Source organism: Acinonyx jubatus, chromosome D1, assembly GCF_027475565.1.
Source record: "Acinonyx jubatus isolate Ajub_Pintada_27869175 chromosome D1, VMU_Ajub_asm_v1.0, whole genome shotgun sequence".
Classification (NCBI taxonomy): domain Eukaryota; kingdom Metazoa; phylum Chordata; class Mammalia; order Carnivora; family Felidae; genus Acinonyx; species Acinonyx jubatus.
The window spans coordinates 111,149-134,776 of record NC_069390.1 but is presented as its reverse complement, the minus strand read 5'-3'; the positions used below and the strand labels follow the sequence as shown (position 1 = coordinate 134,776).

At 47.2% G+C, this 23,628-nt stretch overlaps 1 protein-coding gene and 1 long non-coding RNA gene across 2 annotated transcripts; one reads left to right on the top strand and one right to left on the bottom strand.

The window, feature by feature from the left end:
• Nucleotides 1-1,019: 1,019 nt before the first annotated feature.
• LOC128311717 (interferon-induced transmembrane protein 1-like) lies at nt 1,020-2,187 on the bottom strand. Its single transcript, XM_053202678.1, has 2 exons — nt 1,887-2,187; nt 1,020-1,381 (listed from the first exon to the last, which is right to left on the bottom strand). The coding sequence occupies exons 1-2, from the start codon at nt 2,067-2,069 to the stop codon at nt 1,187-1,189; spliced, it is 378 nt and encodes a 125-aa protein (XP_053058653.1). The 5' UTR covers nt 2,070-2,187; the 3' UTR covers nt 1,020-1,186.
• Nucleotides 2,188-4,419: 2,232 nt separating this feature from the next.
• On the top strand, nt 4,420-20,041 carry LOC113596786 (uncharacterized). The gene is made up of 3 exons (XR_003417623.2): nt 4,420-5,300; nt 17,284-17,374; nt 18,781-20,041. It is a non-coding gene; the product is annotated as an uncharacterized LOC113596786 (long non-coding RNA).
• Nucleotides 20,042-23,628: the final 3,587 nt, after the last annotated feature.

Genomic DNA, 23,628 nt, shown 5'->3' with positions numbered 1-23,628 from the left:
GGGTGTGGACCTTGTGCGGGGACTGAACCGGGAACCCAGTGTGAAGAGCTGCAGACGTCAACGGGAGGGGAGCCGCAGGGACTGACCTGGCCCCACTGCAGGAACCCAGGCGAGCCTGGCTGTCCCAGCGGGCAAAGCACACGGAGACGAGGGGCTCCCTCCCTGACCCCCGCCTGTGGCCACCGGGACTCGCCAGCCAGCCTCTCCGGGGTGGCTGTGCAGGGCCTGGGGGCTTGGCCACCACAGTGCGACCCCACCCAGTCCCTCTGGGGTCTGGGACAGGAATGCCTGCCTGGGGCAAGCTCTTCCTGCAGGGCTGAGGATGGCCTCCGGGTTCCCAGGTGCAGCCTGGGCTCTGGCAAAAGCTCACACCAAGGCCTGAGGCCCCAGCGGCTGGGAGACCCTTCCTGGGGCACCGGGCAGTCGCTCCCCCTGCAGGGGCAGTCGCTCCCCCTGCAGGGCCGGTTCCGTTTGGGTTGAGGGAGTGAGTCCTTCCCCTCAGGCTTCCTGTCCATGGGGCCTCCTCGCCAGGTCTGATGATCGGCTTCTGCAGTCAGCCCACGGTGGAGAGCTCTGTCCCCACCCCCAGCCCCAGAGGAGCAAAGACAGAGCTGGGGGGCTTGCCGAGTGCAGCGAAGTCTAGAACTCCCAGGAGGGGCTGGGAGCCCGCGGCTCCGTCCGCTGCGCCCACAGGTGCCAAACCCCACGGCCATCCCAGAGGGCCCGAGCTGCCCGTTCCCGTTCTCTCCAGCACCACCCTGCCACACACCTGGGGAGGGACCCTCACCCTCAGGCCCAAGGGTGCTCTGCACACGGGACCTCCTCGCGCCAGGGTCCCCGATCCTAGGACCCCGGTGCAGCTGTTGTTCCCAGCAGGAGGCCAGAAACCAGCACCAGCTGAGGACATGCCCTGCCCCAGCCAGAGCTGCACAGCTGGGCAAGGGGGGCGGTGGGCTCGGTCTCAGGGGCAGGCTGGCGACTCCCGGCAGGGCCCCCCCCCAGGGGACGTCACCGCACCGTCACACACAAGGGTACTTTATTGAGTTCAGTTGTGGTCAGGGAAGTCTGCTTAAGCACAGGGTACAGGGGTGGGTGCTGAGGGACGGGCCCAACACAACAGCCCAGGAAGCATGGGAAGCACAGCCACAATGGATGCTGGAGGACTGGTGTCTCCTGCCATGAGCAGCTAGTGGTGGCCTCTGCTATTCTGCATAACCCTTAAAATGATACTGTAGGCCGTCAAGTAGGCAATCACCAGAAGAACAATGAATCCAATGGTCAGAAGGATGCCCAGGACCAGGGCCCAGATGTTCAGGCACTTGGCGGTGGAGGCATAGGTCTGGGCCCCGATCACGTCACCCACCATCTTCCGGTCCCTAGACTGGGGAGAGGAGATGGAGAGGGGGATCAGGGGCGGGTCCTGGCGAGAGCCAGGCTGGTCCCCGTCCACAGCAGCCTCCACATGCCCTTCGCCCTGGTTGGGGACCCACCCCCCTTTCCCAGAGCCTGAGCAGGACAGTGCCCCTTGGGTCCCGTCCCTGCTGGGGCCTCCAGCTCCTTCTTCAGACTCTCAGCCTCTCCTGGAGACCCCAGGGTGCCCCCTCCCTCTGCATAGGTCTAGTCACTGGCCTCTCCCACTGAGAGGCGGCTTCTGGTGAGTTCCTTTGTTCTTTCTGGGAGAGCCCTGGAGCCACATCTCAGTCTGAGGGATGTCCTTGGGAACTGGGGACAAAGGCCACTCCTGGCCATCCCCGGGCCCCTCCTGCAGCCTCACTGCTACCACGCATGGACTCCCCATCCCCCCCCACCACATGCCCTCGGGGCAGGCGGACCTCCCCAGGCTCACCTGTACTTTCTGGGAGAACCCCCCCAACCCACACACCCACCTTCACGGAGTAGGCAAAGGCCACGAAGCCCAGGCAGCACCAGTTCATGAAGATTGTGTTGAACAGGGACCAGACGATGTGGTCGGGCACGGACGTCTCAGTCTGGATGTTGATCACGGTGGTGGCCATGGGAGCTGGGCTCTGGGGCCCCTCCAGGATGTCCACCTTATTGTCCTTTAACATCTCCAGCTTTGGAATGAGCAGCCGTCCCAGGTGAACAAGCGTTGGGAAATGAGTTTCTGATGCAGAGAGGGAGCAGGTGTGGTGTGCACCCTGATAGGGTGCTTAGGGCCCCTCCTTCTCCAGGGTACATTTAATTTCTCAGAAGTTTCTCTTTCCTGTTTTGCATGTGGGTGAAACTGGCGGGCACTAAGGAAGTCGGCCAGCTACTGAGTGTCAGTTTCCACCAGAGCATGGTGGGACGAAGAGCTGTGTTTACCTCGTCTTTACTTTCTGTTACTATAATTTATGTAACTCGTATTCTATATTACTTGATTAAAAATTTTTTGAATGTTTTTATTTATTTTTGAAGGAGAGAGAGAGACAGAGCATGAGTGGGGGAGGGGCAGAGAGCGAGGGAGACAGAATCCGAAGCAGGTTCCAGGCTCCGAGCTGTCAGCCCAGAGCCTGTCGCAGGGCTCGAACTCACAGACTTCGAGATCAGGACCTGAGCCGAAGTCGGACGCTTAACCGACTGAGCCACCCAGGCGCCCCTTGTATATTTATTCATGTAAAACGCATAACAGAACTTGCTGCTTTCCCCATTTTACGGTATCATTTAGTGGCTTCTTGTACACTCTTGATGTGCAAACATTACTCATAGTTAATCACAGAACATTTTTGTAACACAGAAACCGAATCCCATATGGATCATTCAGTCCTTCCTGATTTCCTCCTGTCCCAGCTCCTGGCATTCAGTGATCTCTTTGGCATCTCTCTTGATTTTCCTCGTCTGGAGTGTCATGTGTATGGCTTTGTGTAATGTGTGGTTCTCTGAATGCCTTCTTCCACTTCAAATATTGTTTTGAAGCTGAATTTTGTTTTAGCATCTGTCACTACCTCTTTCCTTTTGATGGCCAAGTAATACTCTGTCATATGGATATACCACATTTTGCATCCAGTAGTAACTTGCTGGACATTTAAACTGTCTCTGCTATTTGGCTACTATTAATAATGAGTGTTTCATTCATTCAGTGCTCAGTAGTGGATTCTGTTTCATTATCTGAAGAACTCTGCCATAGTGTTTTCCCTACTGGCTGCACGGTTCTATCTCACAGCTGCGGGTACAAGGATTCCCATCGGTGCACGTCCCCCACAAGGCTGTCGGCTTCCCAGTGTTCAGCCCCAGTGTCCAGGATGCCCGTGCTTGCTGTGGGGGAGGCATCCCGCCCCCCACGCCGCCCCCGTGACCAGGTCTCAGGTTTTTAGGAGGCTGCCCCCCGCCTGTGACCTTTCTTTTCCCGTGTAGGTGGGAAGGAGCAGCAGGGCTTGGAGGGGTATTTCTCTTCTCCACGTTGGTTAGGCTCTCCCTGAGGCCAGGTCTTTGCTAAGGAGGACAGAATACTCTGGGCGTATTTTAAAATGTTCATGTTCTCTTCCCCGCCAGAAGCATCAGGGGCTTTTCTGTACTCTTCACTCTGAGAATGTGGTTTTCTCAGCCCCCTGGAGCTGTAGGAGTTTTACTCCCTCGACTTGGTCCTCAGTCCCCCCGGGGAGTCAGTACCTTGGGGGGTTCTGGTAAGTGACCTGTGCCTCTTCTCACCTGTGCCTACAGTTTGGGGGCTGTGGCTGCGATTTCTGAAACAGCCAAGGCGAGATCTTGGTTTCCAGTTTCTGCATCTTATTTCCTGTTGTGAAGCCCAGAGTGAAAACCTCAAGAAAACCTCCAGGGTCTTTTCGTCACCACAGACCACACGTCTGTTTGTGTTGGATTTTTAAACTTCAGTTACTGCCCTTTTCAGCTACTGATTTTTCATATTTTTAAAAAATAATTTATACCTTTTCATTGGTGTTCTCTGTTTTGTATAATGTTGCCTCGCACCTTTCTTCACCTCCTAAAGCATCTTTCCTTTAGCTCTGTGATATTTGTAAGGGCTGTTTTGAGTCTTTTCCTGTTAAAGCCAACATTTGATTCTGTCACACGCAATCCCTGCTACCTACTCTCTCTCTGGGGTATGGGCCATATTTTCACGTTTCTTTGCTCACCTCCTCAGTGTCTGTTGGAACCAGTACAGTTCAGACAGTATGTGGTGGTAGCCCTGGGTACCAGCCCCCACCTTCCAGGACTGCTATTTGCTTGTTTAATGTTTAGTGTCTGTTTATGGCTTGCTCCTCTTCCTCAGCTAGATTTTGAGCCTGTTCCCTGGAGCTGCAGGTGGGAACAAAGGTCGGCTTCTATCTGAGGGACCCCCTCCCCCACCAGCCATCTAGGAGCTGAGTGCTCACTGGAGGGAAAGCAGCTTCCTCTCCTGGCATGGAGAGCCTCTATCTCATGACCCAAAGCAAGGACAATCGGGGGCTCATGTTCTCAGTGCTTCAAGCCCCAGGAAGAGCCTCTGTTCCATAATTGGGAGCTGGGCAGAAGAAGGGAGCCCCAGTCTCCCACTTGACCCAACTGGGGCTCCGCCTCAGGCAGCTGGGCCGGATAAGAGGCCATGAAGTCCTCCTCCTCCTCCTCCCTCCGGCTGAGTGCCAGGTAAAGAACCCTGTGCCTGGCTGCTCCAGAAAAGTCTGCTCCTTAGGACCTGGTGGGGAGAGGGAAGGAGAGGGAGGGTCTATTCTTGGTTGCTATGGCACAGGTTTACCTTTCTGTCTACATTTTCATAGATGTTCTCGAATAGATCTTTGTTCACTTGCTGCCTATCTTTAGGGCCGTTGCCAGAGGTTTTACGTGGTTATTTTGAACAATTACCAGCAGTTTCCCTGGCGAGTATGCCAGCTCCTGCTGCCATGCTGGAAGCCTTTCCCCCGGGAGTTTATCAGAGGCATTTCTCTGTGGTCTGGTGGCCGCCCTGAGCTGCGGCTGCAGACTCCTGGGCCCAGTGAAGGGAGGGCCGCCCTGTGGGGGTGGGGGGGGCATGCTTCCTCTCCCCAGATTCTGAGACAGAGGCTGAGGCCGCCCTGACCCTTCCCTGCGGTGTACCTGGGGATCTTCGTCCTCAGGTTAGATTTCAGAATCTGGTGAGAATTTCCATCCTGTAGGTGGGGCTCTCTAGGAATCACGGACCTTGTTCTGGAAATCATCAGCTTTTTCTGTCCAGTGGTTACAGCTGCCTGTGAACATCTCAGAGATTTCCAAAATGGTTGATTTGCATGAAACTGGTGGAAACTGGCCCAGGCCGATGAAAGCCTTACAGACGCCATCTGCCACCTTCCTGCCTCCGGACTCTCCATCACAGCCAGTGGCTTCTACCGGTACTGGGTCTGCTAGTCCCGGGGAAGGGGTTGCAGTGGGTACGTTCTCCTGGAGTCAGACAATGCTGCCCAGCCTTCCTGAGATGCAGCTCCAGGGACAGACCTCCTCTGCAAGGTGGCCAGGTGGATGCCGGGCTGTGGACACTCCGGACCCCCTGAGCACAAAGCTCAGCCTTGGGGCAGACATGGAGGGTGACAGAGGCATTTCCTGTTGGGGCCTGGGGTCTTCCTTGTACTCATTCACCCGTGAGTCATTCCCATTCACTTCTTTAATATTTTGCCATGTTAGCTTAGCATCTCTCTCGGGACATCCTTTTCTGTAGGGATTATAAATTTTAATCATACACACACACACACACACACACACACACACACACACACTATTTCGCACCTCAGGCTGACCTTGAAGTCCTGCATGAGCGGGAAGTGAAAACCAGGGAGGGCTTATGAATTGCTAGAGAATTGAAGGTGTGTCTCCCGCAGCCCCCAAACCCTTCGGCAAACACTGGGAGATTTATTGGTTGCAGGCATTTAATCTTTGTGCACACATTAGCTCACCACCAGAGTAACTGCACAGAAACTCAGTGTCTACACTCAGCACAGAAGCAAAGGCCTCCCCAGTCAGTGCAAGAACATCTCTAAACAGCAACTGTGACATCGACAAGAGTGTGGGCCACAAAGCCTGCTGCGCAGAGGGCCTGATAACCAGGGCTGCCACATTATGTTACTGAAAATGTCTGCTTTTAGGGGCATCTGGGGGGCTCAGTCAGCTGAGCCTCCTCCGACTTCAGCTCAGGTCATGATCTCACGGTCATGGGTTCGAGCCCTGCGTTAGGCTCCCTGCTGTCAACATCGACCTGCTTCAGATCCTCTGTACCCCTCTCTGTCCCTCCCCTGCTTGTGCTCTCTCTCTGTCTCTCAAAACTAAATAAACATAAAAAAAAACCCAAACGTCCTGTTTTCAAACTGAAATTGTCAGATATTCAAAGAAGCATGAATACGCGGCCTACATGCTGAGGGAAGCATTCAGCAGAAGCTGTCTCTGAGGGGCCCTGAGACAATGTCTCTGAGACATTGGGTAACTCAACAAAGATTTAAAATATAAAGATGCAGTGCCTGGGTGGCTCGGTTGGTTGAGCATCCAGTTTTGGCTCAGGTCATGATACCACGGTTCGTGAGTTTGAGCCCCACGTTGGGCTCTCTGCTGACAGCTCAGAGCCTGCTTCAGATTCTGTGTCTCCCTCTCTCTCTGCCCCTCCCCCACTCGCTCTGTATCTCTCTCCCTTAAAACTAAACGCTAAAATTTTTTTTAATGAATAAAATATGACTGAGAAACCCCAAAGAACTCTTGTCTAATAAGTTAAAGGGAAATATGAGAATAGTGTTTTACTAAACAGAGACTATGTAAAGAGAAAACATTTTTAAAAGACCCAAATGGAAATTCTGACATTGGAAAGTGCTATAAGTGACATGAAAAGTCAGCCGGTGGGGGCGAGAGCACATTGGACCCATAAGGAGAAAGAATGAATGAGCATGAAGGCAGGTAGTTGGGATTATCCTGCCTGAAGCACAGAAAGAGAAATAATAAAGACGAATGAACTGGTCCTCAGAGGCTGTGGGACAGAATCTTCGGTACAACATGGGCATGAAGGGATCCCAGGGCAGAGGCGAGAGAAAGCACAGAGCAAGCATTTGAAGAAAGGGTGGCTCAAAACTTACATAATTTGATGAAAGAAATCCACATTAGTCCACATGTCCAAGAAGCTACACAAATTCAAAGAATGACCCCAAAGAGACTCACACCCTAGACACATCATCGTCAATCCATCAAAAGTCAAAGGCAAACTTAAGTTCTCATCCTAATAAAAAATGGCATCTCATTGTGATGTTTACTTGTGTTACCATGTGACTTAACAGGCTCAACATCTTCTCATGTGCTCACTGGCACTTGTCCGTTCTCCCTGGAGAAGGGTCTATTCCAAGCCTTTGCCACTTTGAAAGGGGTCATTTGTCTTTTTCCTGCTGAGTTGTACTCCATGTCCCTTTGAGTCAGTTTGTAGATTGTGTGTTCGTGGGACTCCATTTCATCTAGATTATCCACCTTGTTGGTGAACAACTGTTCATAGCGTTCCCATAATTCCTTTATTTCTGGAGATCGGTTGTAATGTCCCTACTTGCATGTCTGGTTTTAGAAATCTGAGACTTTTTTCTCCTTCGTGCATCTAGCTGAAGGTTTGTCAATTTTGTTGATCTTTTCAACGATCCACTTTGGGTTTTGTTGGCTTTCTTTCTTTCTTCTTTTTAATATTTATTTATTTTGGAGAGAGAGACAGAGCACAAGTGGGGCAGGGGCAGAGAGAGCGGGAGACAGAATCCGAAGCAGACTCCAGGCTCTGAGCTGTCAGCACAGAGTCTGACGCGGGGCTTGAACCCACGAACCATGAGATCATGACCAGAGCCAAATTCGGATGCTCAACCAACTGAGCTGCCTGGGTTCCCTGGTTTTCTTGATTTTCTTTATGCCTGCTCTAACCTTTACCATTTCCTTCCTTCTGCCAGCTTTCCTTTCCTTTTGCTCTTTTACCCCTTACTTTCTTAAGGTGAAAGGCCATGTATAGATCTGACATCCTTCTCCTCTGGAAGCGGTAGTCTCTGCCTAGAGGAGTTCCCCCCAGAAGTTGCTCGTCCTGCCTCCCAAAATGTCTGTACATTTGGGTTTCATTTTCATGCATCTCAAAGTACTTTCTAGTCTGTCTTGTGATTTATTACCCCGGATATGTTGTCTAACTTACACATTTGTGAATTTCCCTATTTATCTTCTGCTATAGAATTGTAATTATATTTCATTGTGGTCAGATAATATATTTTGTACAATTTCAATCCTTTTGCATCTATGGAGAATTGTTTTATGACCTAATGTGTTCCAGCTGGAGAATATTTCGTGTGCCCATAAGAAAAATGTGTTTTCTTATGTTAAGTCTAGTAGGTGTGTACTTGTGAGAGGCTAGCCCAACAGTATCAGAATGGTCCCCCCATACGCCAAAACTTCTGATTCAAATGTTGAATGTGATGAGTCCACACATCCACCAAGAGGCTGGGCCAAGGTGTATCTCTCCCATAATGATGAATTATGGGGAGAATGGGGTGGTCCCCAGCAGGTCCAAAAATGGTTTGATAGAGCAGAGCAAGTAGGCTGCTCGAGATGTTTGCGGTGGCTTAGGGATTGGGTGGGGCATGACTTGGCACATATGTTTTTCTAACCTTTTTCACCATTCTGTCTTTTGATTGAGCATTTACCCATTTACATTTAATATGATCACTAAGGTAAGTGTGACTTGAAATTGCCAGTTTTTCTATGTGTACTATGTCTTATTTTCTTTTTTTAAAACGTTTTATTTTATTTTTTTGGAGAGACAGAGATTGACAGAGCACGAACAGGGGAGGGGCAGAGAGAGAAGGGGACACAGAATCCGAAGCAGGCTCCAGGCTCTGAGCTGTCAGCACAGAGCCTGATGTGGAGCTTGAACCCCTGAATGTGAAATCATGACCTGAGATGAAGTCAGATGCTCAACAGACTGAGCCACCCAGGCGTCCCTGTGTCTTATTTTCTATTTTTCTTATTACTCAGTAATAGCCTTATTTGTTAATTTTTTTAAACATTTATTTATTTTTGAGAGACAAAGAGAGACAGAGCATGAGCAGGGGAGGGGCAGAGAGAGAGGGAGACACAGAATCCGAAGCAGGCTCCAGGCTCCGAGCTGTCAGCACAGAGCCCGACGTGGGGCTCAAACCCGTCACTCATGAGATCATGACCTGAGCCGAAGTCGGACACTTAACCGACTGAGCAACCTAGGCGCCCCAGTAATAGCCTTATTTGTATAAAATAGATCATTTGTCTTTTAATTTCCTTTCCCCCACACTTTTTTTTTTTTACTATATTTTTTGCAAGTTACTTTCTTAGTGGTTGCTGTGGGGATTAATATTAGCATTTTAATTTATAATAAACTGGCTTGAAATAATCCCACTTAATTTCAATAATATCCAAAACTTTTACCCCCCTCCACCTGCATTCAGTCCTTCACCTTTTGTGACATTTTCATCACACACATGATATCTTTATTCATTGCATATAATGTTATCTGATATAAACACCAGATTTATCATGTTTCTTTTCTTTTCTTTTTTCTTTTTTTAAAATTTACATCCAAATTAGTTAGCACATAGTGCAACAATGATTTCAGGAGTAGATTCCTTAGTGCCCCTTACCCATTTAGCCCATCCCCCCTCCTACAACCCCTTCAGTAACCCTCAGTTTGTTCTCCATATTTATGAGTCTCTTCTGTTTTGTCCCCCTCCCTGTTTTGATATTCTTTTTGTTTCCCTTCCCTCATGTTCATCGGTTTTGTCTCTTAAAGTCCTCATATGAGTGAAGCCATATGATTTTTGTCTTTCTCTAATTTCACTTAGCATAATACCCTCCAGTTCCATCCACGTAGTTGCCAATGGCAAGATTTCATTCTTTTTGATTGCCGAGTAATACTCCATTGTCTATATATACCACACCTTCTTTATCCATTCATCTGTCGATGGACATTTGGGCTCTTTCCATACTTTGGCTATTGTCGATAGCGCTGCTATAAACATTGGGGTGCCTGTGTCCCTTCGAAACAGCACACCTGTATCCCTTGGATAAATGCCTAGTAGTGCAATTGCTGGGTCATAGGGTAGTTCTATTTTTAGTTTTTTGAGGAACCTCTATACTGTTTTCTAGAGTGGCTGCATCAGCTTGCATTCCCACCAACAATGCAAAAGAGATCCTCTTTCTCCGCATCCTTGTCAACATCTGTTGTTGCCTGAGTTGTTAATGCTGGCCATTCTGACAGGTGTGAGGTGGTATATCATTGTGGTTTTGATTTGTATTTCCCTGATGATGAGTGATGTTGAGCATGTTTTCATATGTCGGCTGGCCATCTGGATGTCTTCTTTGGAGAAGTGTCTATTCATGTCTTTTGCCCATTTCTTCACTGGATTATTTGTGTTTTGGGTGTTGAGTTTGATAAGTTCTTTATAGATTTTGGATAGTAACCCTTTATCTGATATGTCATTTGCAAATATCTTCTCCCATTCTGTTGGTTACCTTTTTGTTTTGCTGATTGTTTCCTTGGCTGTGCAGAAGCTTTTTATTTTGATGAGGTCTCAGTAGTTCACTTTTGCTTTTGTTTCCCTTGCCTCCGGAGACGTGTTGAGTAAGAAGTTGCTGTGGCCAAGATCAAAGAGGTTTTTGCCTGCTTTCTCCCCTAGAATTTTGATGGCTTCCTGTCTTACATTTAGGTCTTTCATCCATTTTGAGTTTATTTTTGTGTATGGTGTAAGAAAGTGGTCCAGGTTCATTCTTCTGAATGTCGCTGTCCAGTTTTCCCAGCACCACTTGCTGAACAGACTGGCTTTATTCCACCGGATATTCTTTCCTGCTTTGTCAAAGATTAGTTGGCCATATGTTTCTGGGTTCTGTATTGTGTTCCATTGACCTGAGTGTCTGTTCTTGTGCCAGTACCATACTGTCTTGATGATTACAGTGGTGCCTCCTGGTTTGGTTTTCTTTTTCAAGATTGCTTTGGCTATTCGGGGTCTTTTCTGGTTCCATACAAATTTTAAGATTGTTTGTTCTAGCTGTGTGAAGAATGCTGGTGTTATTTTGATAGGGATTGCATTGAATATGTGGATTGCTTTGGGTGGTATTGACATTTTAACAATATTTGTTCTTCCTATCCAGGAGCATGGAATCTTTTTCCATTTTTTTGTGTCTTCTTCAATTTCTTTCATAAGCTTTCTATAGTTTTCAGTGTATAGATTTTTCACCTCTTTGGTTAGATTTATTCCTAGGTATTTTATGGTTTTTGGTGCAAATGTAAATGGGGTCGATTCCTTGATTTCTCTTTCTGTCGCTTCATTGTTGGTGTATAGGAATGCAACAGGTTTCTGTGCATTGATTTTATATCCTGCAACTTTGCTGAACTCATTAATCAATTCTAGCAGTTTTTTGGTGGGATCTTTTGGGTTTTCCATGTAGAGTATAATGTTATCTGCGAAGAGTGAAAGTTTGACCTCCTCCTGGACGATTTGGATACCTTTTATTTCTTTGTGTTGTCTGATTGCAGCGTCTAAGACTTCCAATACTATGTTGCATAACAGTGGTGAGAGTGGACATCCCTGTCTTGTTCCTGACCTTAGGGGGAAAGACTTCAGTTTTTCCCCATTGAGGATGATATTAGCGTTGGGTCTTTCATATATGGCTTTTATGATCTCGAGGTATGCTCCTTCTATCCCTACTTTCTTAGGGTTTTTATAAAGAAAGGATGCTGTATTTTGTCAAATGCTTTCTCTGCATCTATTGAGAAGATCATGAGGTTTTTGTCCTTTCTTTTATTGATGTGATGAATCACGTTAATTGTTTTGTGGATATTGAACCATCCCTGCATTCCAAGGTATATATCCCACTTGGTTGTGGTGAATAATTTTTTTTAATGTATTGTTGGAACCGGTTGGCTAATAATATCTTGTTGAGGATTTTGCATGCATGTTCATTCAGGGAAATTGGTCTATAGTTCTCCTTTTTAGTGGGGTCTCTGTCTGGTTTTGGGATCAAGGTAATGCTGGCTTCATAGAAAGAGTTTGGAAGTTTTCCTTCTGTTTCTATTTTTTGGAACAGTTTCAAGAGAGTAGGTGTTAACTCTTCCTTAAATATTTGGTAGAATTCCCCTGGAAAGCCATCTGGCCCTGGGCTCTTGTTTTTTTGGCAGATTTTTGATTACTAATTTGATTTCCTTACTGGTTATGGGTCTGTTCAAATTTTCTATTTCTTCCTGTTTCAGTTTTGGTAGTGTATATGTTTCTAGGAATTTGTCCATTTCTTCCAGATTGCCCATTTTATTGGCATATAATTGCTCATAATATTCCCTTATTATTGTTTTTATTTCTGCTGTGTTGGTTGTGATCTCTCTTCTTTCATTCTTGATTTTATTTATTTGGGTCCTTTCCTTTTTCTTTTTGATCAAACTGGCTAGTGGTTTATCAATTTTGTTAATTCTTTCAAAGAACCAGCTTCTGGTTTCATTGATCTGTTCTACTGTTTTTTTGGTTTCGATAGCATTAATTTCGGCTCTAATCTTTATTATTTCCTGTTTTCTGCTGGTTTTGGGTTTTATTTGCTGTTCTTTTTCCAGCTCCTTAAGGTGTAAGGTTAGGTTGTATAGCTGAGATCTTTCTTCCTTCTTTAGAAAGGCTTGGATTGCTATATACTTTCCTCTTATGACCGCCTTTTCTGTGTCCCAGAGGTTATCATGTTTCTTAATGAAAGTGCCTTTTAAATCAGAAAAAAAAATAAACAAAAATACATTTATACCGTTTTTTTACATTTCCAAATACAGTTACTTCTATGGATGCCTATACTTCTTCCTGTGAATTTGAGTTAGTGTCTACTGTTCTTTAATTTCAGCCTAAAGAACTCCTTTTAGTATTTTTGTAGGCCAGTTCTGCTAGCCTAGAATTCTTTCTGGTTTTGTTTATATGGAAATGTCTGAATTCTCCTTCACTTGTGTGGCTACTTTGGCTGGACATAGAATTCTTGATTGACTGTGATGCATCATGCCACTGCCTGCCGGTCCCTGTTGTTTGGGTGGGACATCACTTCTGGTCTTCCTGGGGATCCTTATACAGGATGGGTTACTTCTTTCTTGGGGCTTTCAAAATTCTCTGATTTTTCTCTCAGGAGTTGATTGTGTTGTGTCCAGGCCAGATTTCTTTGCACTTGCCCTTTGTGGGCTTGTTGCACTTATTGGATATGTTTTTTACCACATTTGGTAAGTGTTCAGTCCTTACTTCTGCCTCTCTTCTATCACTCCTTTCCTTAGGGTATACCCTTATGCATGTGTTAGTATGCTTTACGGAGCCCTCCTCCTTCTCCTCCTCCCCATCTCCCTCCTCCTCCTCCTTCCCCCCATCCTCCCCTCTTTCTCTTTCTCCTTCTCCTCCCCATCTCCCTCCTCCCCCTCCTCCTTCTACTCCTCTTCTTCCTTCTCCTCCTCCTCCTCCTCCCCATCTCTCTCCTCCTTCTTCCCCTCCTCCCTCTCCTCCTTCTTCCCCTCCTCCGTCTCCTCCTCCTCCCCCTCCCCTCCTCCTGCCCTGTCCCCCTCTTCCTCCCTTCTTCCCCTCCTCCTTCTCCTCCCCCTCCTCCTCCCTCCTCCCCTTTTTCTTCTCCTTCTCCTTCTCTTCTCCTTCTCCTTTTCCTTCTCTTTCTCCTTCCCTCCTTCTTCCTGTTTCTCAGGCTGGATAATCTCCATTGACTTACTTTCAAGTTCACTGACTCTTTGTCTACTGCCTCTATTATGCTGCTGACCTGTTCTGTGAAATTTTCATTTTGGAGGATACTTTTCCACTCCATAATTTCTATTTGTTTCTTTTTTGATGACTTGTATCTCTTTACTGATATTTTCTATTTGGTGAGAGTTCCTGCCCATACTTTACTTTGTTTGATATGGTTTCTTGTAGTTCTTTAAACAGATTTCAGATAGCTGATTTATAGTCTTTTTTTTAGTAATTACAATATGTGGAGTTCCTCAGAGACAGTTTCTTTCTTTTTTAAAATATTTTCTTTTAATTTTTTAAGTGTTTATTTTGAGAGAGAGACAGAGAGCAAGCAGTGGAGGGACAGAGAGAGGAGACACAGAGTCCAAAGCAGACTCCAGGCTCTGAGCTGTCAGCACAGAGCCCAACCCAGGGCTCGAACCCACAAACCGGGAGATCATGACCTGAGCCAAAGTCAGATGTTTAACCAACTGAGCTACCAAGGTGCCCCTAAATATTTTTTTAATGTTTATTTATTTTTGAGAGAGAGAGATAGCATGAGCAGGGGATGGGCAGAGAGATGGGGAGGCACAGAATCTGAAGCAGGCTCCAGGCTCTGAGCTGTCATCACAGAGCCTGATGTGGGGCTCAAACCCACAAACTGTGATATCATGACCTTATAGCCAAAGTCAGATGGTTAACTAACTGAGCCACCCAGGCACCCCGCTCAGAGACAGTTTCTATTGACTACTTTTTTTCCCCTGTGTATCAGCCATAGTTTCTTGTTTATTTGCATTTATCGTGATGCTTTGGTTGAAAACTGGATTTTATTATTTCTTTTTCACAAAAATTGGACTTTTAAACTAATATAATGTGGTAACTTCAGAAACCAGATTCACCCCTTCCCCAGGGGGGCTATCTCCCCCTTTTTGTTGTTATTATTGCTGTTGGTACTATTGTCTGAAGCAATTCTGTTAAGTCTATTTGCTTTGTCCTCTATGACCACAGATATCCCTGATGAAATCTGTGGTGAGGTAATGTTTGGACAGAGATTTCTCACACTTCTGGAGCCAGTAGGGCCCCTGTCTTTGTCAGGGGCCCTGGGAGCATGCTGGGGCCTGCCTGGCTCCACCTTCACTTCCTCCTTGAACACAGGTGAGAGTGCGGAACTCTGCCAGGTCTTTCTTGAACATGAACATAACCCTACCCATGTTCCTGGCTTCTAAAATCCTTGGAATATGTTGGAGATTTTGTTGATTTCTTTCTGTTTTTTTTCCCCATTGAGGTGAAATTCACATAACATACAATAACCTTTGAAAGTGAACAATCTAGCAGCATTTAGTGTATTCACAATGTTGTGTAACCACCACCTCTCTCTAGTTTCAAAACTTTTCATCAACTCCAGAAAAACATCTTATACCCATTAAGTATTCAGTATCCACTCCCCTTTTCTCCCATCCCCTGATAACGACTAACCTGCTAGAAAGGTCTCCATGGAGTTGCCTGTTCCAGAGACAGCATATAAAAGAAATCATACAATATGCAACCTTTTGTGTCGAGCATCATGTTTTTGAGGTCCATCCAAGTTGTAGTACGTGTCAGGATTTGTCCCTTTTTATGCTGAATAATATTCCAGTGGGTATATGTATCATGATTTGTTTATCCCTTCATCTGTTGTTGGGCATTTGGGTTGTTGTCTCCACCTTTAGGATAATGCTGCCATTGTCACGGGTGTATAAGCTTCCTCTTGGGTAATTACGTAGGGCTGGAACTGCTGGGTCACATGGTGACTCTATGTTAGGGTTAATGCAGGGGTACCACTTTACATTCCCACCCACAGGGCATGAAAGTTCTTGTTCTTTCACATCCTCATCAACACATGCTATTTTCAGTTTTACTGGTAAAAGTCATCCTAATGGGTATGAGGTGGTATCTCATGGTAGTTTTGATTTGCATTTCCTTAGTGAGCAGTGATGCTGAATATCTTTTCATGTGCTTGCTGGTCATTTGTTTATCTTCTGGGGAGAAGTGTTGGTTCAAGTTCTTTGCCCACTTTAGAATTGTTGGAAGTTTTCAAAAGATCTCCTAGAGACATCTCGTCCCCCAGCTTCTCCTCTGAAGCTCTCTGGTTACCTTACTGTCTGCCCCCTAATACTCTGTGCTGCCTCAAGCAGCCATGATGTTAAACAATTGATTGCTCCTGAAGTTTTTAAACAAACGTCCAGGGAGAAAATGTGTTCACACTGTGCAAACTCTGAGTTAGGCCAGAAGAGAAGACCACTGTGACTAGTGTATCCCAGGGCGTCATCACAGTGCTCAAATAGTGCCAAGTCTCTGGAAAGAAACTCCAGACTTCTTTCCAGGTGCTATGGTCACCTGGGAGGTTTGGGGGCTGTTGGATTTTGTGAAACTGGGCAAAGGCAACCTCACTAACCTGGCCAGCAGGGGGAGCTCTCGCCACCACCCCCACTCTGGGCGGCCCTTGGCATTCCCAGAGGAAGAAGGGCACCTTGCTTGTGGTTTTGACATAACTAGCTGTCTTAGATCGCAATTCTCTGCTATTTTGCTGGTAAAATACTGCTAGTTTTATTTTTAGGGTCAGCAGTTTTAAGTTACCAAAGGGTTGGTAGGAGTGGTTGACGGGATTATGGAGAGTTAAAACACCACAAAGTTCACTGTTCTTATAAAGATTCAGATTTTCTTTTATTTTTGTTTATTTATTTATTTTGAGAGGGAGAGGGAAAGTGCACTAGCATGGGAGGGGCAGAGAGAGAGGGAGAGAGAATCCCAAGCAAGCTCTGCCCTGTCAGCACAGAGCTCGATGTGGGGGCTTGAACCCACAAACTGTGAGATTGTGGCCTGAGCTGAAGTTGGACACCTAACTGACTGAGCCTCCCAGGTGCCCCAGATTCAGTTTTTTCTTGATTAAATCATACCCAGATAGTGCAAACATTTTGCTAATTTCCAGAGTTCTAAAAAGTTTTATTCTTACAAGTTTTGCTTTTGCTCCTTCTTTTACGGCAGAGAGGATTTGGAGTGGAAAGTGTGTTTTAAGCATTCTAGCTGAAAGCACCCTCTATACGTTTGTAACCGTGTCCACCTTCAAATAACAGGTACTACTTCACTGATGGTGCAGGGAACTCATACGATGTGTTCCTATCTCCTCCCTCCCATCCCTCAAAATATTGCCATCATTCATTTTGCCTTGTTTATGCAATAATAACCAACTATTGTCACCATGGTCACCGTAACCTAGGAGCTACTCTTGGTTTTAAGTTTATTCATTTATTTTGAGAGAGAGCGTGCACGTGAGCAGGGGAAGGGTAGAGAGACGGGGAGAGAGAGAATCCCAAGCAGGCCCTACACCATCAGCACGGAGCCCCATGTGGGGCTCGAATTCACGAGCTGCAAGATCAAGAGCAGAGCCGAAACCAAGAGTCAGATGCTCAACTGCCTGAGCCACCAGATGCCCCCCCCAACAGTAGCTACTCTCAATTTTCACTCAACTAAGAACAAGAATTAATGTTTTATTTTACCTTTGTTTATTCCTTCTCTGAGGTACTTTCTTCATGGAGATTAAAATTTCTAACCTATATAGTTTTATTTCTGCCTGAAAATTTTCTTTTAACGTTTCTTACAGGGTCTGCTAACAAATTCCTTGTTTTTGTTTGAGAAAATACATTTCACCTTCACTTTCGAGGAATAATTTCACTATATGTGGAATACTCCAGGTAAACGGATTTTTTTTTCTTCTTTTAATGTTGTCTTTTCTATAGATAAGGTGTATTGGTTGTTTATCTAGCTGCTTTCAATACCTTTGCACTTAGAATATGATATGTCTTGGGCTGGGTTGTTTTTTTTTTTTTCCCATCCTGAAATATCCCCTTGTAATGCTTCTCCCCTTAAAGTCTATGTTGTCCAGTATTAGTATAATAATTTTTTTATTTTATTTTTTACATTTATTTATTTTTGAGAGGCAGAGAGAGACAGAGTACAAGTGGGGGAGGGACAGAGAGGGAGACACAGAGTCCGAAGCAGGCTCCAGGCTCCGAGCTGTCAGCACAGAGCCCGACGTGGGGCTCGAACCCACGAGCCGAGAGATCTTGACCTGAGCCCAAGTCGGATGCTCAACTGACTGAGCCACCCAGGTGCCCCTCGACTTTTAAATGGAGTACTCCCTCAATTTACATTTAATATAATTATTATTATTTTGGGTTATGTTCCTTATGGTCTGCCTTTTCACATTATGTGTATCGTTTCATTTTAGCCTGTATTTTTAAATATGATTTTAGCTATTGCAAAATAATGCCACTTAACAAAAGCCTCAGTAGCGCAGGAAGACACATTCACTTCTGGTGTACCACACCGTAGGTCAGTAGTCATGGCTTTGCCTTAGGGTTGGTGCCGGCCGGGGGCAAGCCGCCTTCCTAAAGCATGTTTGTGGCCACAGCAGAGTTGCAAGAGGGCAAACCCCATGCATAAACACTTTCAAAACACTGCTCACTTCACATCTTTTGATTTTTCATTGGCCAAAGCGTGCCCTGTAGCCGGGCCTAATGTCCGGGACAGAGCACCCAACTAGGTACCCCGGGCCATGAGGCTCGGGCCAGCTGGTTGGCAGCTCACTCGAGCCCCAAGGGTCCTCTGGCCTTTCTGTCCCACGGTCCTGCCATCGCCATGTCTGGCAATTATGGAATGAACGCCACTTTGTTGTATAAACCCTCGTCGGCGTTTTCTCTTCCCAGAGTGGACTCCCATCAGGAAGGCCACCAGCCGAGGACTGAGGGGCACGTGGTCAGGCCTCTGTCCACGTGCTTCTGCCAGATGTGTCCTTGGGCCACTGGTGGACCCTGAGCACCGACCGGGGTCCTGCGTGACATGCTGCCTGCTCCTTGCTGGAGGCTCTCTGCTAATGTCATTTGCCACCTACCAGTGCAACCTCCAGGTCTACTTGGATAGGGTCAAGTCCACTCTGTCCCTCCTGTTTACTGAAGCTTAGTGGAGAATCAGTCAAAAATAACATCATGGGGGCTAAAGAGAAGGGTTTTCTAAAGACAAAGAATTGTATTATGCGACAGTTTAGACTTTGGCTTAGGAGCTGGTTTCAGTCATTTTTTTCCTTTTTCCCATCCTTCAGCCCTGACTAGTGCATAGATCGACTAATCCTACACCAACGGAAAAGCCACATGGTGAGAAGAGTTTCTGAGGTGTTTCCAGGTAGGAAGGCTGCTGTGGCCCACAGGACAACGTCTGAGGAGTGGCCATGTTAAGGGAGCAGTTTACTACACAGCACAGCGTGGGGCCACACTTAAGCCCCACACTGGGGCTGGGGCAGGAGAGGCTGGGAGACCCTTCAAGCCTCAGACGGGACCGACATGGGCCTGAGAAAGGCCCCGGGGACAAGCATGGGAACAATCTGGGCACCAGAGCAACTCCCAGGCCCCGCTCTCATCCCTGCCCTCACACCTGCAGTGCTCAGCCCTGTGTGCCCAGACCGCGGGCCAGGGGACGGCACTTGTGGGCGTGGGGAGTCTGTGTCAGCAGCAGCGAGCAGGCTGCACGTAGCGCGGAAAGGGCTCAGGTGGTGTTTGTGGACACAGTGGCTCCGGCCGGAGCTGAGAGAAACGAGGGTCCACACGGGAACTGATCCAACTGTGAAGGGCTGAAGGAGCTTCAGCCTCCCTCCTGACGGGATCTGGACCCAATGTGAAGAAGGACCCACAGGAGCCATGACCCACGGGCGTCGAGCAGTCACTTGGAGAGGGAATAGCTGGGCTTCCTCACATTTCCATCCACAAGGAGAGCACAGGCGTGTTTCACCTACATTTTCTCAGCGTGCGGAAGAGGCCTTGGACTGCTAAGATCTGAGGTGTTTCCCGTTTTGTTTGGGCCTTGACATGAAGCTGGCTCCTACATTCTCTCCTCTGTGCTCCAGATGAGCTGATGTAATTGAACCCGTGGAAGCATTTTAATCCTGAGTACCGTGTGGCCTTAGCATGAGGCGGCTCTACCCCCCGAGTTCCCAGAGCCGCCAGCTGGAAGCTCCTCTGGTTCCTGGGTGGAGGTGAAGATCTCAGACTGCCACTGGGCACAGGGCGGGCTCCCGGAGCCCCAGCTTCCCCAAGCACCAATGAGTGGGAAGGAGAAAAATAGCGAAATCTCACAGAGAGTCTGTTTTTGCCGATTCTGCTGGTACGCCTCCTCCCGTGTTCACCTGCATTTTGGATAATTAGCCTGTAGGTAGAGACACTTAGCTGTATGCTTAACCAAAGTTAAAATTTTAAACGTAAATACGGTACATTTTATGTTATATACACTTTACCACAATAAAAAAATTCAGTTGACCTTGGCAGTTTATTCATTGATTCAGTGGGGCGATAGATTTTGGAGTTCCTAACAATTTTCCCGCATGATTTAATTTTAACAACAACTGTGTTTTAATTGGGACAAAAAAAATCCCTTGATATTTAACAATCAGCTCTTACAAGTTGGTAGGAGCTAAATGCAACACACTTCGCTACAGGACATTCATCAGACCATAGAAGACTCATATTCAGGGACCAACACATTGACATCTTTGTGCTTGCCCCTAGATCCCGGGTGGGAGCAGAAGGATGGGTGTCGGGCATTGGTGGGTAGATGACATGGGGTAAACTGTTTGGTCTGGAATGTTCCGCTCCATCCTCTAATGCATTGGTGCTGGGCCCACTCAGAGCTCTGACTTGGCAGGTCTTGTACAACCCTGCTCACGTGGGCAACTCTGCCGCCAGGTGACCTGGTGGCCCACGTCCCCACCTGGCTGGCCCCACTACGCGATGGCTCTTACCCACAAGGCCACTGATCCAGTGCAAGGATGAGCCAATCACCGTTTACTTCTATTCCCTTTCCTGGCCTGAGGAGTGGAAGCAGTCTGTTGGGACGGCCTGGGGGCCCACTGAGAGTTTTGATTTGGGTCAAGACCCCTTTAGAACTTGGCTTCCATGTGCCCTCATGCCATAACATTCTGCCAGTTTGTCATCTGTCATTCTTTTTGTCTTTTTTTTTTTTGTCCTTCTTAGCCCCCATTTTGTTGCTTTTATGTGTTTTGGCTGGTGTTTACACTGACATGCACAAGTCTTAGCTGCTCAGTTTTTTTTTTTTAATTTTTAAATGTTTTTATTCACTTTTGAGAGAGCAAGAGAGAGAGACAAAGCACAAGTGGGGTAGAGGCAGAGAGGGAGACAGGGGATCTGAAGCAGGCTCTGCACTAAGATATAACTGATATGTCCCTTATGACTATAGATGGAAAATACTCAATGAATTTCTAGCACTCTGAATCCAGCAACATATCAGAAAGAGTATACACTGAGACCAAATGGGATTTCTCCCAGAAATGTAATGATAGTTTAAGAAGTAAAAAGCGATTATTATATTCCTCAAAATAGTAATTAATTACTATTAATTACTAGTAAGTAATTAAAACAGTAATAGCATGTGATCCAGTAAGTCCCCTGGGATCCCACTGGGTACTAACCCAAAGAAAATGAAAACACTAATTCAAAAAGATACATGCACCCCTACGTTCATTGCAGCATTATTTACAGTAGCCAAGTTATGGAAGCAGCCCAAGTGTCCATCTGTAGGTGAATGGATAAGGAAGATGTGGTGTGTATAGATGATGGAACATTCCACAGCCATAAGAAAAAAGAAATCTTGCCATCTGTGAACATGGGTGATCTAGAGGGTATTATACAAATGAAATAAGCCAGACAAAGACAAATAGCATCTGATTTCAATTTCACTTACATGTAGCAGCTGAAAAACAAAGGAGGGGCACCTGGGTGGCTCAGTTGGTTAAGCCTCTGACTCTCGATTTCAGCTCAGGTCATTATCTCACAGTTTGTGAGAGTTTGTGTCAAGCCCTGTACTGACAGAGCAGAGCCTGCTTGGGATTCTCTCTTTCCCTCTCTCTCTGCCCCTCCCCTGCTCTCTCTCTCAAAATAAATAAACATTTTAAAAAAATAAATAAAAAAATATTTGTTTCATTCATTTTTTGAGAGATAGAGCGTGAGCAGGGGAGGGGCAGAGAGAGAGGGAGACACAGAATCCGAAGCAGGCTCCAGGCTCTGAGCCGTCAGCACACAGCCCAACCCCAGACTCCAACTCATGAACCACCAGATCATGACCTGAGCCAAAGTGGGACACTTAACTGACTGAGCGACCCAGGCACCCAAATAAAAGAAAATCTTTAAAGAAATAAAATAATAAAATAAGATAACATACAAATGAACAAATAAGCAAAGAGCAGAAACAGACTCATAAATACAGAGAACAAACTGATGATTGTCAGAAGGAAGGGAGGTGGGGGTGAGCAAGAAGAGGGAAGGGAGGTGGGGGGTACAGGCTTCCACTTATAGAATGAGTGAGTCACGAGGATGAAAAGCATAGGATAGGGGATACAGTCAATGACGTTGTCATATGTTGTGTGGTGGCAAATGGCAGCTACACTTGTGCTGAGCCCAGCATAACGGACAGGCTTGTGGAATCACTATGTTGTACACCTGAAACCAGTTAACATTGCGTGTCAACTCTCCTTCAACTTAAAAAAATCAATCAGTATAATACTCCATATTAAAAGAATGAAGAAAAAACATCATGTGATCATCTCAGTTCCTGCAGAAAAAGTATTTGACAAAATCCAACAACCTTTCCTGATAACACACACACACACAAAACTAGAAATAGAAAGGAAATTCGTCAACCTGATAAAGGATGTCTATGGACAACTCACAGCTGACGTTACACCCCATGGTGAAAGACTGAAAGCTTTTCCCCTAAGATCCAGAACGAGGCCTCATCCTGGCTTCTTTTTCAGGTCGGGCACATCGGGTCCAAAGAATCAGGGGCTCCAGGCCCAAATCAAACTCTCAGGGGGGCCCCTGGAACTCCCCAGGACGGAGGCAGTTTCCACTCCTCAGACGAGTTACCGGAAAAGAAAGAAAGGGTGGTTGGCTCATCCTCACATTGGATCAGTGGCCCTCAGGGTCAGAGCCGTGGTGGTGGGGCCAGCCAGGTGGAGACGTCTGCAATTGCCCCCCCGCCCCCACCGGGAGAGAAATAAAGAACAGTGTCTCATCCCGAAGGGCAGCAGAAATCAGTGCCACCCTCGAACCTAACGGGTGCAGCGGTGCTGGCCCCCACCAGAGCCCCATTTCATTCACCAGTCTGACCCCCAGACCCAGGACCTTGGCAGAGACAGTGGAGTGCTGCAGACCGGCCCGGCGGGAGCCCCGTGTCAGCTGCTGTGCCAGATGTAGACCCAGTCGTCCTCAGGGCTGGGATGTGTGGACAGTGACCTGCCCAGATCTCTAAAGACGGACACGGGCCACCAGGTGGCAGACCTGCCTACCACGAGCAGGGCTGTCTCAGCCCCGCCAAGTCAGCAGGGATGCGTGAGAGGGTGGAGGTGGAACGTTCCAGATCAAACGGGCAGTTTGCACCCCCGTGTCACCCACCACTGCTGTGCACGCCTGTCCCTCTGCTCCCACCAGGGCTGCGGGGAGAGCCCCTGTGAACCAGATGATGGAAAAGGAAGATTTCCCAGCCCGGTGCTCCAGGGGTCAGCTCGGTGTGAGCAGAGATCTGGACAGAGCTGGGGCTTGTACCCACACCCACCCAGGGTGTCCTGCGGTCTAATGCTCTACCTACCCCCTCGCTCAAGGGTGTCCTGAGGATCCACGGGAAGGGAATGGTTCCTGGGAGCACAGCTGCAAGCCAGTTACTTTCTTTGGGCCCTTCGCTCAGAGGGTTCAACGTATTCCCGGTGTGGTTTCCTTCCCTGTTCTCCGTCTTCAGCTGGCACCTCCCGAGGTCTCAGAGTGTTGACCCCGATACAGGGTCCCATAATGTGCATCATACCTGGGTATGCAGGCTCGGGTCTACGAGTAACACACCTCTCCCCAAGCTGCCCACTTGAGCAAGCAGAGAGGAGGTGATGACCCAGAAG